The 19122-nt window shown below is 37.9% G+C and overlaps 1 protein-coding gene across 1 annotated transcript in view; it reads right to left on the reverse strand.

The window, feature by feature from the left end:
• Positions 1-3704: 3704 nt before the first annotated feature.
• LOC121729307 (aquaporin AQPAe.a-like) overlaps positions 3705-19122 on the reverse strand; it is a 56844-nt gene continuing 41426 nt past the window's right edge. The window contains exons 4-7 of the mRNA XM_042117779.1: positions 18423-18692; positions 5915-6079; positions 4732-4857; positions 3705-3964 (exon numbers count right to left, since the gene is read on the reverse strand). Coding sequence (XP_041973713.1) covers positions 3926-3964; positions 4732-4857; positions 5915-6079; positions 18423-18692 — 600 coding nt within the window. The 3' untranslated portion in view covers positions 3705-3925. The remainder of the gene's footprint in view (positions 3965-4731; positions 4858-5914; positions 6080-18422; positions 18693-19122) is intronic.

Consider the following 19122-nt stretch of genomic DNA (forward strand, 5'->3'; position numbering starts at 1 on the left):
CGTTTTTGAATCGAAATCTGTCAAGTGTCAAGTGTCATTTTTGACCAATATTGACATATCATTGACATTGACACTTATTTTTTTATTATTTCCTAATTTATGCCTATTTAGTTTTCGGCATCTAGAACTGCCCTGGGGCAGGGCGGGCAGGGGCCAGGGCAGGCCGAATGTATCTATGTATATTAATATAAATACATTCGGCCTGCCCTGGCCGAATAATCTAGATTCTAGGCGACATCTCGTTTACGGCTCGGGGAAGGGGAAAGGGGCAAGGGTGGACGAAGAAACGTAAGCTTGAGTACAGAGACCGAGAGTCGAGAGACGTAAGCACGGGGATGACGAGCCGTAATCGGATGGACGACGAGCCGTAAGCGGGTGGACGACGAGCCGTAAGCGGGTGGACGACGAGCCGTAAGCGGGTGGACGACGAGCCGTCCACGCGTCGCATCCCCGTTCGGAGCCTGTTCAAAGGCGAGGCGATTACGTTACGGTTCCGCTTATACTCGGTGCGGCGAACCTTGATCCCTATGACACTGACAGTTAATAACATTGTAGTGGCGTCACCATTAAATTAGGATCATATTGGAGGCGTCTAAAAATAACATTTATAAATTTTACGTAAGTGTATGCTATAAAAATGATATTCCATTAGAATTTTTAACAATTCTTAACATTTACAAGAAATTATCTCAATCTGAATTTACGTTTACGTCTTGCAAAACTTACGTCGTGTGACATTTAACGATTATGTAAGTTTTGCAGGACGTACACGTAAATTCAGATTGAGATAATTTCTTGTAAATGTTAAGAATTGTTAAAAGTTCCAACGGAATATCATTGTAACGGCATAAAGCTACGTACAATTTATAAATGGCATTTTTAGACGCCTCCAATATGACCCTAAATTAATGCTGACGCCACTACAATGTTATTAACTGTCAGTGTCATAGGGATCAAGGTTCGCCGCGCCGAGTATAGTGTGCGTTGCAGTTGGCAGTTTCATACAAACAATATTGAACGGCTCGAGGCGGTACGGTGACAATCTCTTTCCGAGTTGATATCTGTGTAACATGTACCTTTAAGCACGAAGCACTACGCAGGTGCGGCCCGGGCATTAAGAGCAGACTTTGGAGCAGACTATTTTTAAGGGCCTAGATGCCGGAAACGATAATATTTATACAGTATATTTTGGACAAAATATCTCCTTTTTTCTAAATTTTAAACAAAATATTTTACTTATTTTTATCTCAGAGTATGTTTTTCTCTATATTTTATCTCTTTGTGGCGGTACTCACAATTCGCCTAACATTCCTGCATCGCGCTATCGAAGTTTTCTGAGCGCGTCGGTATATATACGACAGCTGAATTGCATCACGTGGGCTTCGGCCAGACCGAGCATAACACCTCGCTCGGTCGGGAGATCTTCCTTTGTGGTGGCCACGCTTATCCCACATTGGTGACCCTCGACAGAACACGCCTCCTTCATCATCATCACTCCCCGCCCCTCCGCACCGCGCCAGCCAGCATCGCCACATCGGGTACATCATCCACTAGCCGCAATGTACCGCGGCCTGGGCGACGACTCCGCATCGGCATCATCGGGCTTTCTCACTACACCGACCGGTCAGCAAGCAGAGCACATCTCTCCTGGTCAACACGTAGCATCGGCCCCGCACGGCAGTTTATCCGACTCACTGGATCCCGTGCAGCAGCTTACAGTTCCGACTCATTGGGATTCACTGCAACAGTTCCGACTCACTGGGACTTACTGGCACTGGGCGACTCAGGACGGATTCGACCAAACTGGAGTAAAATTTTACTCGAGTATAATTGACATTTTATTTCATACTTTGAGTAACTTGGTAAAATGCAAACGATAATACCCTAGAGTAAATTAAAAAAGTAAAATTATTCTCATGATAGTTATACTCGTGTAACTTCAAGTTTGGTCGAATCGGGCCTCAAGCGACAAGACTTCAAGATTCGACCTCCGGTCTTCGGGGGGGAGTGATGTGGCCATAAACCTATAAATATTATAAGTCTATGGATGTGGCGGTGCCCACAATTCGCCTAACATTCCTGCATCGCGCTATCGAAGTTTTCTGAGCGCGTCGGTATATATACGACAGCTGAATTGTATTCACGTGGGCTCCGGCCTGACCGAGCATAACACCTCGCTCGGTCGAAAGATCTTCCTTTGTGGTGGCCACGCTTATCCCACATCTTGATAAAGCGACATCTATTGCCGAGTAGTGGATATATTATACTCCAACTATTATTATGAGAGTGGAAGTTCAGAACGAGGAGAGTTCTACCGGGTTTCGGGAATAATAAAACAATAGTACTTATTTAATAATTATGTTTATTAAAATAAATTACTTTATTTTCAGAAGCATATTTTGTAACTAGGGCGCAGTAATACAAAGATTTTTGTTAAAAAACATGAAAATAAGGGAACGCGTGCAACCTAGATGCTGAAAACTGGTGTCACCCACAGATCGAAACTTGTAGAATTGATTTGTTTGATGTGCATTGCTATCGCACGTTCCCTTATGCTGAGGTCGTCTTTTGTTAACATTTTTTGTACTTAAATCAAAACATATTACTTAATATGATAAAATTAAAATGAAATAAACAAAAGTTTATAGACCTAAGCCCTAGTTGTCTTGAAATTCAGATAATTCTTCAAGCCCCATAAGAGCACCGGTGATCGCGACAACAATAGAATACAAAAGCATTTCTCTCATCTGCGATCGAAGTATTAAAGCCTAAACAATGCATGTAAATATAATATTATTATTTATTATTATGTTGAGTATGTAATTATTATATTAATTTAGTTTTTATTGTATAGGACGGTAAGTAAGAATACGTCAATAATGTTGGCAGTGTGCTGAATTTATATTAGGTAATTTATACAAATGTGCTGCTTTTAAAAATATTATGTTAATTCATTGATAGGTCTTTATTTTGTAATGATAATAATATTATCTAAGCATTGTTTTTAACTTTTAAAACTATTTTCATACATTCATTCTCATTTTCAATTTTTATGCGACATATTTATATCTAGGTATTTACCTAAGTAGAAGTCTATATGAACGAGATTTTCGATAATTGTAAATTTTATCATAAATTAAAATTTTCGGATAAAATATTTTGTTAAAGGGCAGTCCCTGAGGTACGCCTGCATATTACATTTGATATAAATCTACTCCTTAAATCTATTTACAATATTTAAAAGGTACATGGATACAAAACTTACGATAAACGTAAAAAAATAAGCTCTCTATAACTGTCTCGCGCGTAAAATCTGAAAACTTACATTAAACATAATATTATGTTTATAGTCGCGTACACGACGAGTATATTCTAAAATACAATGATTGACACTCATTATTATAAGAGAAAGTGAGATTATTTGGATAATACTACTAAAACTGTACATTTTCCGAACAGAAAATCATGTTTTGTAGGCATTTTGTAGGTCATATTTATTCACTATTATAACAAGAAAACTAAGCTAGCTTGTTACGTGAAATATCTATTTATAAGTCTTGGTCATTAAAAATATCTTTCCTTATAGTACAACACTATATGAAAGAGTCAAAATATACGGAATTGTGATTTTCGTTGTAATCCTTTTTACGAAAAAAATCCTCTAGGTGGCGCTGTCGATTCTAAAGTATCGAAATATTTCAAAATACTATTATTACTAATTCAATGTATTATTATTGTAAGCGAAAATATTACATTCAGATGGTGTATATTATACTTAACAAAAGTTATTCGTTTTTTTAATAACGGTTGTTCGTGAAAAGGACTTTTGTACTGTAGTGATGTGGGTCGTTTATCGATATCGATGGCGCGTGTCGCTGGGCACGGAGATGGGGGAGGGGCTCCGCGGGCGCCACTGGCGGCGGTTTCATGCCATGTCCTCCGGCTTGCCGTCCAAGCGCTTCAGCTAGAAAAATAAAACAAAAAATATATTTTAAGAACGGGACTTGAAAATTGAAATACAATTTCGGTAAGTATAAGAATTCCCATTGACCTCTTAGAGCTATTGGGTTTAGTGCTTTTAAATTGTTACATTAAGATATTTGATGATAAGATGACGCTGAACTTATAAGCCTACTGGCTACTGTAATTATTTTCTGATATGTGTCGTCTGAAAAGTGTTTTGCTCATGATACGAATGAAATAGTGACAACACAAACATAAAAGATCTAGGAACAAAATAAGTGAGTAGATATCAATCTTACGCTCTGTTCAACTGTCCATGCAGTAGGAGCAAGGCGTCCAGTGCGCTTGTAAAAAAATTGTATGCTTAAAATACTTTACACGTCTGGCATACAAGTTATGTGTCACAACTTATAGCCTTATCACGTTGGCGGTTTGCAGGCGAGGTGTTTGCTCGGCACTCAATAATGACAGTTCGACGACGTTTCACTGAGAAGCCCAGAACTCCCGGACATTTTCCCTTCTATGTATGTCGAATGTAGATGGATAAACATAATATCCATAAACGTCCAATATGCCCGTGCTTTTACCCATTACGCTTTTAGTACACCGACACTGCGAAACGCGAAACCAATGCGAAACAGGAATAGAGCGAGATGCAATATAACGCATTGTCGTGTGGCGGATGAGATAGTGAATCGGTTCGCCGCTGTTTCGCAGTTCGCAGCGTCGTTAATACATGAAAAATTAATAATGAAGAACTATAGTCACCTCCTTCTCGTCACCGGCGACGGGTCTGTAGCGGGGGGTGTTGCTGTCGGGGGGAGGGGCGGAGAAGCCGTGCACGTACAGGAGCGCGGCCGCCACACCACCAGCCACCGGGCCCGCCCAGTACACCTGCAGAAAGAAAAAATTTGAAAATTCGTCAAATTCGTTCGTTGTAATCGTTGAACAATGAACCGAATATGGAACCTCCTCATTTTATGGAAACTCCCAAATATTACAGCAGTAAGGGAGCTGATAATGATGAACTTTGGCTTAGAACACTCTTGATCCTGTCAGCTTTAGAAATACGCGCACTTGTAAGTTGTAACTAACATGGAACAATGTGTCTCTACTTTAAAACCGAGATTTAGTAGAATAATATAATTAATAAATAGTAATTTTGTGAACTTTGAATAAATTAGACAAGATTTATTATTGCACAATTTACCAACAATTCTTAGAATTGATGCCATTTAGGATGATGAATTAGCATTTTTCAATAATAAATTATGACGTAAATATTTATTATAGTAATTCCGACGTAGATTTCTGAGTACTCATACCTCAGAATTATTTAAATTGTGTAACGACCTACTTACGACTCATATATCCGCTAATATAGTCGAGATATATTCATGACATCATATATAATTGTGTCTCATGACTATGATTGTGTTTAGTATTTTGCTGCCTACATGTTCCTGAGCCCGGGTACATCACATCGAGTGGGCGGACAAAATTGATTGATGTCTAACACGAATTGAGCTCAGCTGATTTGTCGTTGTTAACTTATTAGTAGCAAGCTGTATAAAGGATACGAGAAGTATCGCAATGTTTGTTTTCGACAGAAACTCGACTATATTTACTGGAACAATAAGGATTTTCAAATTGCGCTTGTATGTTTAATTTGCCTGCGTCAACGAGACTTTCCTGTTGACAGTGCATTCACACCCTATCACAATCCATGCAACCAACCTTCATCCCTCCAGGACGTAAAATCTTGGAATGAACTGTCACCAGCAGAATTTTGGACCTGCGTCCTTCAAGAGGAGAGTGTATTCCTCTTGAAAGGCCGGCAACGCACTTGCAAGTTGCAACTCTTCTGATTTTGCGAGTGTCCATGCGAGACAGGTGCTTTCCATCAGGTGACCCGTATACTCGTTTGCCAAAAAAAGGTCTGTCCACTTACCCAGTGATCCGTCCATTCGTTGGCCACTAATGCAGAGCCGAAGGACCTGGCGGGGTTCATGGCGGAGCCGGTGTAGTCCACGGCCAGGAGATGGCCCAGCGTCACCGTGAGCCCGATGGCCAGAGGTGCCACCGCCTTGCTGTCCGGTTTGTTGGGGTCACACACCTGAAATGTCAAATAATTATTGTTTTAATAAAGTACAATATAATAGCTTTGTCCATATTGTGCCTTTTTTCTGTTCATCAAGGGCATGCGTTATAGCGCAGTCAACAGCGAAGATGTGGCATGCCCTTGTTGAAAAAAAAGGCACAATTTGGACAAAGCTATTTACTTACATATAAGGTATTTAATTACATTAAGATAAAATACACTAGCTTTCTGTACGATAGTATTATATATGTACTATTAAGTATAAGACATAAGTAACCAGTAACCGCCACATTTTCCTACTCAATGTTTTCCCTAATATTTCTATCAGTGAATAAAATTAAAGTCTAACAAATTTTATTTGGCTTAGCATTTTTCGTCAGATGCTTATCATCTAATATTATAACTAGAGCCTAGAGGTAAACCAAAGTTGAATTTAATGAAACCTCAATTGATATGATAAGTGATATCTACGTAAATAAAACTCAAAGGTGACTGACTGATTGACATAGTGATCTATCAACGCACAGGCCAAACCGCTGGACGGATCGGTCTGAAATTTGGCATGCAGGTAGATGTTATGACATAGGCATCCGCTAAGAAAGGATTTTGATAAATTCCAACCCCAAGGGGTTCAAATAGGGGATGAAAGTTTGTATATAATAATACTTCTTAACGCGAGCGAAGCCGCGGGCAAAAGTTCGTTATCGATAAGATTATTTTGCATCACTGCATAATTCGAATACGAAATAACATTGAAAATCAAAGAATGCCACACTTTTACGGATCTATGATTAATTTTCTAGTTGAGATAAACAAGGAGACTTTAATAATGTAATTCTACGTATGCTATTCCCTATAACAGTAGTACCTATTACATTAGTAATCTATACATATATACATATAAATAAAATTGGAGTGTCTGTTTGTAATATTGAAAGAACCGTTTTTTACTACATGCATATGAACCTATACATACACCAAAACATTTTTTTTTTACAATTTTTGTCTGTATGTCTGTGTGTTTGTTCCGGCTAATCTCTGAAACGGCTGGAGCTATTTTGCCGGGACTTTTTTGGTAGATAGCTGATGTAGTAAGGTTTAACTTAGTCTACTTTTCAACTGACTTCCAAAAAGGAGGAGGTTATATTTTACTTTTTTCATATTTGTTAGCGGACTATCCATCTTTGTTATTATACTATGTTGAAGCGGACGAAGTCGCGGGCAACAGCTAGTAGCATATATATAATTAGAGGACACTTCACCGTATACAAATGAAGTTGGAATCACATGTGACACGCACGGCATCGGCAGTACATTGTCCATGTTTATAATTCTGCTCTACATTCTACAATGAATAAATACATACAGACACGAACCAAGCATTTATCTAAATACAGTAATATACATTAATGTTATACAGGGTGTAAAAAAACTAAGTGATAATACTTTAGGGCGTATAGTCAGTACTCAAGATACATCTCGGTCTCAACCCAAGTAGCACACTTCAGACGCCTTAAATCTATTTATCATGGCTTTTTTATAGACATCATAGACATTGGCATTCTATACATGGTTTTGAATAAGAACTAAGTTTCTAATAGAAAAAAATATCTAGTGTTCCTTGTTTTAAAACCTTTATATGAGCAAATTGATTTGTTATGCACTATATTTGTTCTGATAAAAGCGTTGCTGTAGTTAAGTTATTCTACAGACTTATTATATATACTTTTATATAAATACTTTTTAAGAATTGAAATTATTTGTAGAGCAATTACTCTAAAAGTAATCAAAAAGGTTTTGAGATGGATTTGTTATGCACTATTTTAAGTCTATACTTAATAGAATCAATGACTAGATACTAAATAGTGTATACTCTAGTGAAAGTCCTTTTTCCTCCTTCATTAGGGAACTTAGACTTTAAACATTTTATTTTAAGAGTATTAAGTATATAAAGGACAGCGTTCTGCAAGCATGAAGAAAGCAGGAGATATTAAGAAGACAGGAGGCTTTCAGCGAAAAGTGGAAAAGCATAAAAAAACCGGCCAAGTGCGTGTCGGGCCACGCGCAATATTATAGGGTTCCGTAGTACCGCTAGTTTTTGATAATTTTTGTATAGTCAATGAATTTAAGTACATTTATAACGTGTTTTACACTACTAACAACATCTCAGTCACGTTCAAATTTGGACGAAAAGTTCCTTTATACTTCGTCGAATACATTTTTTTTAGTTGATCGACTTTAACTCAAAGACTTATGAAGTCTTCTTAGCCGTGATAGTTTGTTTTCTTTTTAAATTGTTTCCTACCCCCGTGAATTTTATCACATTTCCACGATTTTTCCACCTTAAAACTTCATATTTCACAAACGGATTCCTAAATAGGAAAATGGTCTGTGAATACTTATAATATTTAAACAAACCCGTTGGATAGGTTTTTTAATAATATTATGGCACACACGGTGGGGTATACGCGGAAAAAATTAACCACCCCGCTTGATGTGTATGCGAGGCACCATACATTTTTTTTTAAGATTTTATATATCATTTTGTCGGCGTCAACATTCATGCTGAATTGCAGCTTTGTAGGCCTTAAAGTCTCAGAGAAAAACCGCGGACAGACAGACAGACAGACAGACAGACGGACGGACAGACCGAAACTATAAGGGAGCCAACGACACCCCACACGGTGGGGTGATCGCGGAAAAAAAAAACACCCCCGCTTGATGTGTCATCCAGGAAGGTACCTTAATTTTTTTTAAAGATTTTATATACAATTTTGTCGGCGTCATTAAGATGTACATTCATGCCGAATTACAGCTTTGTAGGCCTTATAGTCTCTGAGAAAAACCGCGGACAGACAGATGGACAGACAGACAGACGGACGGACAGACCGAAACTATAAGGGTTCCTTGTTGACTACGGATCCCTAAAAAGGTGCCGTTAGACAGTCACATCAACTTTCTTTGCCCTCAAAGTCATCAGTCATCACTTCAGCAACGAATCGACATATTTTCATCATATTATCAAGCTGCGAAAAAGAAGAATTGACACCGTCTCGAAAATTGATTCTTGATGAAAACCATGGTGACTGACAATTATAGTTGAATTAGTGACGATTCTGGCGATGAAGAGTTGCCTATAATTTGCTTGCTTTAAAAATACGCGTAATAAGCAACTGCCTAATAATTTTCTTACAGACAATAAATTATTGCGAATATTTTTGACTATATGACAATAAGTAATATAAAACAGGAAGATCAGCAGAAATATTGGTTCTTTATGGTATTGGACTGAAAAATCACCAAAACGCGAACAAAACACCTTCTTCTGCCAGTCTCATATAATACTCTGGTAGATAATTACTAGAAAAAAAGGTTTACAAACATTTCTTACGATAGGAGGATCTTAAAAACAATTACACTATTGAAAGATATTTTTTTCTGGTGAAAGTGCAAGTTGACTTATCATGCCCTTAAAATTACCTTTAGCTCAATTTTAGGAGTAAATCTTCTAATCAAGACTTACTTATAGATAATTCAATCTGGAGGCCATTTTTATTAATAGAATACGACGGTAATCGCCATTTCGGTAAAAATCTAAAAATTTAGTTACAATAAAATACGCGATTTATTTATTTGTAAACATAAAAATACTTAAATAAATGATTTTTTTTATCAAAATACATTGTTTAGGTATTTATTTTAACAAAATATATTAAAAAAATGTGCATCAATAATATTTTTTATTAATAAAATATCATTTAAATTTACGAATATAATAGGCCCATAAGTTTTTTAAAACTATTTCATCTACTTTTACGATAAAAAAATTCGGCACGGAATTTGAGCCCTCCGTTCGCGCGAAACATAAAAAATATATTTACTTATTTAATTTCATTTCGCCATTAAAGATTTAAATTAAAATACTTTTAACTATGCAGCTATGGTGTGCCATTAGAGAATAGGAAATGCTTTTTAAAAGAAGTAACTTGTTGACGTTTTTCTTTAGTTGATTTTGATTATTAGTGGTTTTAAAAATATTCACCACTAGAATATCAGTAGAGTAATTGTGTTATCTTAATGTTGGCTACAAAACCTAATTTATTTCTTATGTTCCTCTTATTATGTTCTTATAATAGTTTTGTAGATATTCCCTATAGATAAATATAAATTGCTCTTATCGTTATCTTATGATGAATTCTAATGCTGCTCTTGTCATTACAGTATAGACAGGTGCCCATTTTTACTGAACTCGGTATATAGGATATCTTCAGGATATCTCCAGGGATTATTGACTCTTATGTAAGAATACCAAGTTTAATTCTATAAAAATAACTAATAGTGCTTTACTAGATATACTTGTGCTGCTTGGGAAGACACGGCTCAGGCTCTGTGATTGGTTGGCTGTCAAAATTTGGACCAATCATAGAGCCGAACCGCGACTTGAGACCGAGATGCATCTTGAGTACTGACTATTTATACCGGCCTAAGAGGTTTTGTAACTTATCTTGTGGTTCGGACCATAGTAATGTGTTCGGCACTTCTTTGTTTCAAAGACATCATTTTCAACTGAAAAAAGTATTATACCTAGCGGAATAGAGAGACAAAGGCCTGAGCAAGAGAGATGTCACTATCAGTAACACTGCGTGGTAAAAAGAGACGTGTCATACATGACAGCAGCACTCTTTTTTTGACGTTCAGTCGGCACGTGCCGCACGTTGACAATTTAATCTCATAGAATTCATGTTTAATCATGCTTGTGTAAGTGTATACGTACACATATTTTTCACATAGATGAAAACCAATTTCGGTTTCGTTTGACAGCTCGAGATTGTTGCTCTATTCCGCTAGGTATATTAACTTTATAATGCGAACATAGTTAAATTATGTCAATTTAATTAATTATGTCCTCATCCGTCAGGCGGGTTTGACAAAACGCGACCAAAATACATAGGTCCGCCATCTGCCTTTATCTCTGATAGTAGGCACAATAGGCAAACACCATGAAAAATAACCTCGTTATATGGCTGTATCGTTATTCGCAATTTGTTGTGGTATGCACGCGAAGTCCGCTAATAAATACGAACCCACCCTAAGCCATCAAGCTCGGTATCGGAATTAATTAGTCTGATAGACACTAATTAGATTAGCTCTTAGGGAATTGCTGACATCATAGCTCTTGATGAATTGACGATGCTTCGCAGAAACTATTTATTAGGACAAGTAACAGCACGCAAAATTATTATAGGTATTAAGTATGTAAATATTTTTGCTAAGCGGAAATTGAAAAGTAACTTTGCAATGTAGAGTTATTCCTAATCACTCTGGGGGCACGGTAGTGCCCCAGCCAAGTCTAGAGCAAAAAAATAAAATGGGCACTTACTAATTTTAATTTATTAAGTTATTTTTATAATTAGTTAGCAGAGCTAAAAGTAGCAGTAGTATGAGAAAGGACGAATCGTTTGTGCATATAGAGAGAACACACTTTCACAATCATGGTGAACATCATGGCGACGGTGGAAAGGGACATAACCTACACCAACGTCAATATTATTTATAGGTGGTTTAATGACAGCTCACAGCACTCGAACGGTAATAAAATATTAGGTTCCGTGACGACGCGTCGTTAGTCAACCAAAGCTCCGTTCACTCCCATTTACATAATATTAAACTCCGCTGGCGAATTTAGATTTAGAATCTTATCTGTTCGAATTTTAAATTTCGAAACATACAGTTTGGTTTTTTTTATTCGTAATAATATTGGCTGAGAACATGAGAATAATAATAATTGGGGGTCCAAAAAAGGCTCAACTCCGTCCAACGGGGTTTTGCCCTGAAGATCTGCAAAGCATATCGAACCGTCTCCCTGAACTCTGCGCTGCTGTTGGCTGGGATACTTCCTCTTGATCTCAGAATACTTGAAGCATCGAGACTATATGAGATCAAGAAGGGAGTGTCGTACCCGGCATTGAGGGACAGGGAGGTGGAACGAATGGCTTCCGCGATTGAAGACCCACATCCGGCAGAGCAGGTAGAGTTGAGGTTCGGGATGGTAGATGAGGACTCGTATGCTGACGTGGTTGACAGCCACATCCATAGGATCTATACGGACGGCAGCAAGTTTGAGGGTCGAGTCGGAGCCGCTCTTCGTCTCGGCCTCACCCTTCCATACGGAGAGCCGTATGGAAGGGTGAGGCCGAGACGAAGGCCGTCAAGCTTGCTTTGTCGCCGTATTGCACCGTCTACCAAGCCAAACTTTTAGCGCTCCAAAGAGCAGTAAGTATAGCCTGCAAGAGTGGAATGGCGAAGGTCGGTATCTTCGTCTCGGCCTCACCCTTCCATACGGAGAGCCGTATGGAAGGGTGAGGCCGAGACGAAGGCCGTCAAGCTTGCTTTTTCGCCGTATTGCACCGTCTACCAAGCCAAACTTTTAGCGCTCCAAAGAGCAGTAAGTATAGCCTGCAAGAGTGGAATGGCGAAGGTCGGTATCCTTAGCGATTCCAGATCGGCTCTCCAGGCTGTCACCCTTAGTTCCCTTCATCCCCTGGCAGTGCAAACAAGGGCGGCCCTCCGAAAAGCTGCATTGCAGAGGCGGGAGGTCTCCCTGTTTTGGATCAAGGCGCACGCAGGGTTGAGGGGGAACGAGAGGGTTGACGAGTTAGCCAAGGATGCCGCGCTGAGATTGAGAAGGAAACCTGACTACGATATCTGTGTCCTGTTTCATTCGTTAAGCGTATTTTGAGAGAGGATACGATTGAGGAATGGGACAGGAGATACGAAGTGGGAGGGACGGCCGGAGTTACGAAGCTCTTTTTCCCAAGCGCTGCTGCTGCATACAAAATAGTCCAAAAGATAGACATCACACACCACACCACACAAATTCTAACTGGACACGGTGGATTCGCCTTCTACTTGCACAGATTCAAGCTGAAGGAGGATCCGTCGTGCCTGTGTCAGCCAGGAGTTGAGGAGACGGTACCTCACCTGTTACTCGAGTGTCCAATTTTTGCTAGCAATAGATATGATATTGAGCAAAAATTGGGCACATCGATGACGGGTGAGAATCTGCCTGCCATCCTGGGGGGTAAAAAGAGGGATTTGTTCCTCTCTTTTTGTAAGAGGATAGTGTGTGTAACAAACAAAAGAAATTCTAGTAAATTATTGTGATTGTAAAGCTGTGATATTAGGTAGTTGAACGTTGTGCCGTATTTTATATTTATTGTTTTTAATTTTGACATTTTTTAATTGTAATTTTTATTGAATCGTCGTAATATTCTAGCTGTAGCACAGAATAGATAATAGTACAAGTAGCTGTAGTCAATTTTTGAATTTTTTTATGTAAGTTAAGAACTTTTATGTAGTAAGTAAGTATGTTATAATAATTGAATATTTTATGTTTTTTAATAACATTAATAATAAGTATATAAAAGATAACAACAAGCCCTGACAACGTTAGGGGGACAAGAAATAAAAAAAAAAAAACATGAGAATAATATATTGTAGATATTAAAGGACACTTTACACAGCACGTCCGGGTCTATTGTCAAGACTTTATTTTAAATTTTCAAAATATAGGTAAGTAATTTAATTCCTGTTACTTTAGTTGTTGCTCAAAAATTGCTGTTTAAATTGAGTATGCTTAACAGCAACTTAAATAATATATTTTATAATGGACATAATGATTTGATAGCTGTCACATTTCCAATTTCCATAGCAAAGCAATAGCGTGACCAGCAAACAATTTTCGACATGCACACCTTTTAATATATTAACTTATTCCTGCATTTACTGCACAGGAATGGTATTTATATTATTGCACGTAATATTTTGCTTTTGTTTAATTTTTCAAAAGGTAATTAATTGGCTTAGTGCAAAAAGTATACGTTGGCGGAATTTCGCAAAGGTGCTGCTCGGCTGCAAATATAATATTACTAGCTGTCCCGGCAAATGTTGTTTTACCATATAAATAATTTTTGGTATGAAAAATAGATGTTCGCCGATTCTCAGACCTACTCAACATGCTCACAAAATTTCATGAGAATCGGTCAAGCCGTTTCGGAGGAGTATGGCAACGAAAACTGTGACACGAGAATTTTATATATTAGACTAGATGACATGACGCCCGCAACTCCGTTGCGCCAAAATTCGCTTATCGCGCGGGAACCGTACATTTTTCCGGGATAAAAAGTATCTTATGTCCTTTACCGGGACTCAAAGTACTTCCATACCAAATTTCAGCAAACTAGGTTTGTTTGAAGAGGTAACAGACAGACAGACGGACAGACAGACAAACACACATTTTTCGCATTCATAATAATATTAGTGGATAATAATTGCTTATATTGCGTTTTTTATGGGATAAAACACAACATTGCCATGTCATGCATGATATTATTATGACTGACAAGTTACGCTGTGTACCTCATAAAGTTAATATACCTAGAGGTATATTATTAACTTTATGGTGTACGGTTTACTACAAGCCACACAATTAACCAGTCGACCAATTTTCTTTAAAAAAATCTACAAGTCCATTGGAAAACAATTCCGTTTATAATATTATGTCCATTGAAATAGTCTTTACTGTTGTCGCTGATCTAGGTCATTAGGGTACCTACTTGGAGGTTGTAGTAGTTACTATTACTATAAATACAATGTGCACAATCATACTTATTATGTCATTAAATATAATAATATTATAATAAACAAGTTTTACCTTATAAATTTTAATTATAATCTATGAATAGTATAATATTATGTATATAGGTACATAGACTCTATGTAAATGTTCTATGTAGATTCTATGTAATAGGTTGGGGTAAAAGTGCACTTTACGCATTATAGTAAGTAAGCTATTTGACCGAGCTTTGCTCGGTATTCGATAAAACACGAATAAAATGATATTTTCTAAAAATGTTTCCTAGCTAGATCGATTTATCGCCCCCGAAACCCCCTATAAATTAAATTTCACGAAAATTGTTGCAGCCGATTGCGAGATTCCAATTAGGTATATATATACAAGAATTGCTCGTTTAAAGATATAAGATATATGAACTTGTCATAAAATCTCTTGGGCTATACCTAGGCTATACATACCAATACTTAATTGTATCTGGCTGATTTTGGTATCATTAAAAATATTTAATTTTACAGATTTGATATTTAATTTTCCAAATTCAAATTAGGTAATTGTGAGATTTTAATTTGTTTTTCTTATTGTTAAAATGAGTGATTCTAATGAAGAAATTCGATACATTTAACAATTTTTTTACAAAAAAGGTAAAAAATAAAAATCACAAGCCGCGAAAAAATTTGTGATGTAGCGTTTTCAATCCGGAAATTTCGATATCAAAGATGGACGTCGTCGCTCTGGTCGCCCTGTTACGGACAAAACCGATGCCATTTTTGAAAAAGTGGAGCAAGATCGGCATAATTAGTAGTTCATAGCTGAAGAACTGGGGATTGACCACAAAACGGCGCATTTGAAAAAAGCTGGGTACACAAAAAAGCTCGATATTTGGGTGCCTCATGACTCATGAGCTAACTGAAAGAAACCTAATGAACCGTGTATTCATTTGTGATTCTTTATTACGACGTAATTTAACCGAACCATAATGATTTCTTAAGTTTACGCGAGTATTACTCATGATATTATAAGGTTGAAACACCGGATTTTGTCGCGGAGCACTTTTATTAATCCCGACGTTTCGGCTGCTTTACAGCGGCCGTGGTCACGGGTGGACTGAGGTGACAGGCGTCCAATTCATTGAACTTCTTCAATTACCGAAGATTCATCAATTTTTGTTTGCGTTCCTATCTACGCAGAACAAACTCACAGCGTTTTGAAGCCGAGAGATTTGTGCTTTAGTTTGTTTATCACTGGATCCCAACTAGATGGCAGCACCCAACCATCTTCGCGGTTAAAATTTGGGTGTCTTTTAATTTCTATGGCCTCGCGTATCATTCTTGGGCGGTATCTTGCTTTTTTTGCCAGTACTTGTGGCTTATCAAATCTTATGTAATGGCGAGGTTGATCCAGTGTGTGTTCACAAATTGCGGACTTGGTGTTCCTACGGTGTTTGACATCTGCAATGTGTTCCTTGATACGGGTTTTGATGACCCTTTTGGTTTGCCCTATACAGTGTGTAACAAAAATAAGTGATAATACTTTAGGGTGTGTACGTGTTCCTTCTAGAGAGTTCACAGTGAAAGTAGCAGCTCTGAAAGACGAAAAAAAAAATTCAATTTTGTATGGGCAAAGGCCCGAGCGTCACGAGTTTCCCCATACAAAAGTGAAAAAAAATTTTTGGTCTTTCAGCGCTGCTACTTTCGCAGTGAACTCTCTACAAGGAACACGTACACACCCTAAAGTATTATCACTTATTTTTGTTACACCCTGTATAAGAGAGGCCACAATCACAGTCGAGTTTGTAGATTCCCGCATCTTGTTGGGGTAAGTTGCATATCACTGATGGTAAACATTTTCAGATTTAATAATGAATTGAAACGAAGGGCTCAACTTAATCCTCAAGATTCTAGAGCTAACATGTTTATTGTTTATTGTTCAAGACGATAACAATAATTACGCTCTATAAGAGAGTGATTGCAACTACGGTGGTGACAAACCGCTCAATTTTGTCACTCTCTGTATTAATGTACACTTAAGTTAAGTATAATCTTTTATATCATAAGATTATAAAACACACCAGAAGAAAAAAAATCACAGCTTCAACAATTTATCCGATTAGCAATAAATGCTAATCGGATAAATTTTAGTTATATCTCGTAACTTCCGTCGTTAATTCTCATGGCAGGTTAAAAAAATATTATCAGATTTTTATTTTATATGTACATTACATTAAAGTACGGATACACTTTTCAGACTCTACAGGGCTAAGTGTAAGCGTTTGTCTCATTCTCACCGTAAGGAAGTTAACTATGAAAATGGGGAAACGAAAACTCTAGTTTTAAACTGATGATTACTAAATCGTCAATCGATGCTTAGATACAAAATATACGATTATAAGAGAATAGAACTTTCACTCAGCACTCAGAATACGGCACTTAGGTACAGCCCCTTGCGATAATTTCAGGGTCACATTTTTACCTACTTAATTAAGATGGTTCACATACTTCTGCATGGAAGGTCAAAGCTAACGACAAGTCACAAGAGTAAACAATATAACTTGACTTTGCTAAAAAACAATAGATAGGTCATTTTGAATTATTATAAAACTTGAGAGGAGTCAAGGGACACCCGAATGGAACGAAGTTATTTCTTATGTACAAAAAACCTGTAAGTATACATAATATACACTCAAAAAAATATTAAAAAAACGCCATCTACTGACGTCCAGGAAATACTAATAACGCGCTGCTGTACTCAAAAATGTTGACGCACAGGAATACTATCAACGCCCTCTGCCTCAGGTACTAATGCAGGTACTAATAAAAAAGTGTCGTTACAACTTTTTCAGGCTAGCCCAAGGCGCAACGAGCGATAAGGAATTACGTTCCAATAATATTTGGAGACTTTAACACAGACGCGACGTGTAAATATACCTAGTAACAGAGTTATTCTACTAGTCCTGAGCGTGTCCTTTAAACTGAACGTGGACCTTACAAGTTTTACGCGCGTGAAACGTCGCTGCATTATTTTGCTACTTTAACTAAAATTACGTTACTAGTTATGCGTCCTCCCGAACGCACGCTTTTGGTGTCAAAGAGTAAAGACGAAGTAAGGACAGATGTATAATAATTTATTATTAACATGTAATTGACATACATTTACTATTTACATTTATGCGTTCTTATCATTGATCACACCTCCCTCGTTTGGAAAAAGTAGGCTAATCGCTACTTTTGAAATTATTGTTATTTAGTAAATAGTATACGTACTAAACTAAGTGTTGTCCGCAGGGCGAGAAATTACTTCAGATTTTGTTCCCATAGATTTTTCGTAAAAAAGTAACAAAAATCCATGCAAGCGTAGACAAAATTATAAACTTCGTATAGTGTTTGGTTCGATCGAATATAAACGTGCCTATATTATAGTACATTAATTATTCTTGCTACAAGTTGTCCTGTACAGAATTTCTTAACAGACATGTGCTGCCCGCAATGAAATTTGTCCTGTAGCTCTACCGTGAGTTTAAAGCTATAGTATTTTTCGATACTCGATACCGACTACGTAAATTTTTAGTATGGAAAATTTTACAGCGCCTCTAGCGGTTACTTGCGGAACTAAAATCGCCATACTAAATAATTTACGTAGTCGGTATCGAGTATCGATAAATACTATAGCTTTAAACTCATGGTAGAGCTACAGGTTTAATGAAGTTAATAGTTTGCGGTTACTCACGCCACACACGACGAAGATCAGCACGAAGCCGAGGAAGAACTCGATGCCGAAGCCTTGCAGCTGCGTCACGTTGGTGCCGAGCGATGTCAGGCCGAGCTTGCCGGCGACGGCGTCCGGCGTGAACGCCTTCAGCAGGCCGGATCCGGCGGCAGCTCCGGCGCATTGGGCGACGACGTATAGGAGCCCGCGCACCGGCTTGATCCGGCCCGTGGCGGCCATGCCGGCCGTGACGGCGGGGTTTACGTGACCGCCGGACACGTGGCCGATTGCCTGTAAGGGTGAAGAGGGTTATGTTGAGGTTTTAAGAGAATATTGGGTAGTCATGAGTCATGACATAATGTTGGGTAGTCAATACATAATGTTGGGTAGTCAAGACATAATGTTGGGTAGTCAAGAGTCAAGACATAATGTTAGGTAGTCTAGACGAAATGGGGACTTAAGATGAGAATATGTTGAGGACATAAAACGAGATGTTGGGGACTGAAGAGGTAATGTTGAGGACTCCGACTAGATGTCGTGAAGTCAAGTCTGACTAAATTATGTTGAGGACTCAAAATAACGGGCTATAGACATCACCCGATTAACCGACATTAAGCCGATCTTGGTGAAAGTTCTATTAAAACTTTTAACTACCTGCGCTATTACCCGCCAGTCGCCACATTGACATGTAAAATAAAGTGTGTATGTACCTAATGTAACA

This window comes from Aricia agestis, chromosome 8 (genome assembly GCF_905147365.1).
Source record: "Aricia agestis chromosome 8, ilAriAges1.1, whole genome shotgun sequence".
NCBI lineage: Eukaryota > Metazoa > Arthropoda > Insecta > Lepidoptera > Lycaenidae > Aricia > Aricia agestis.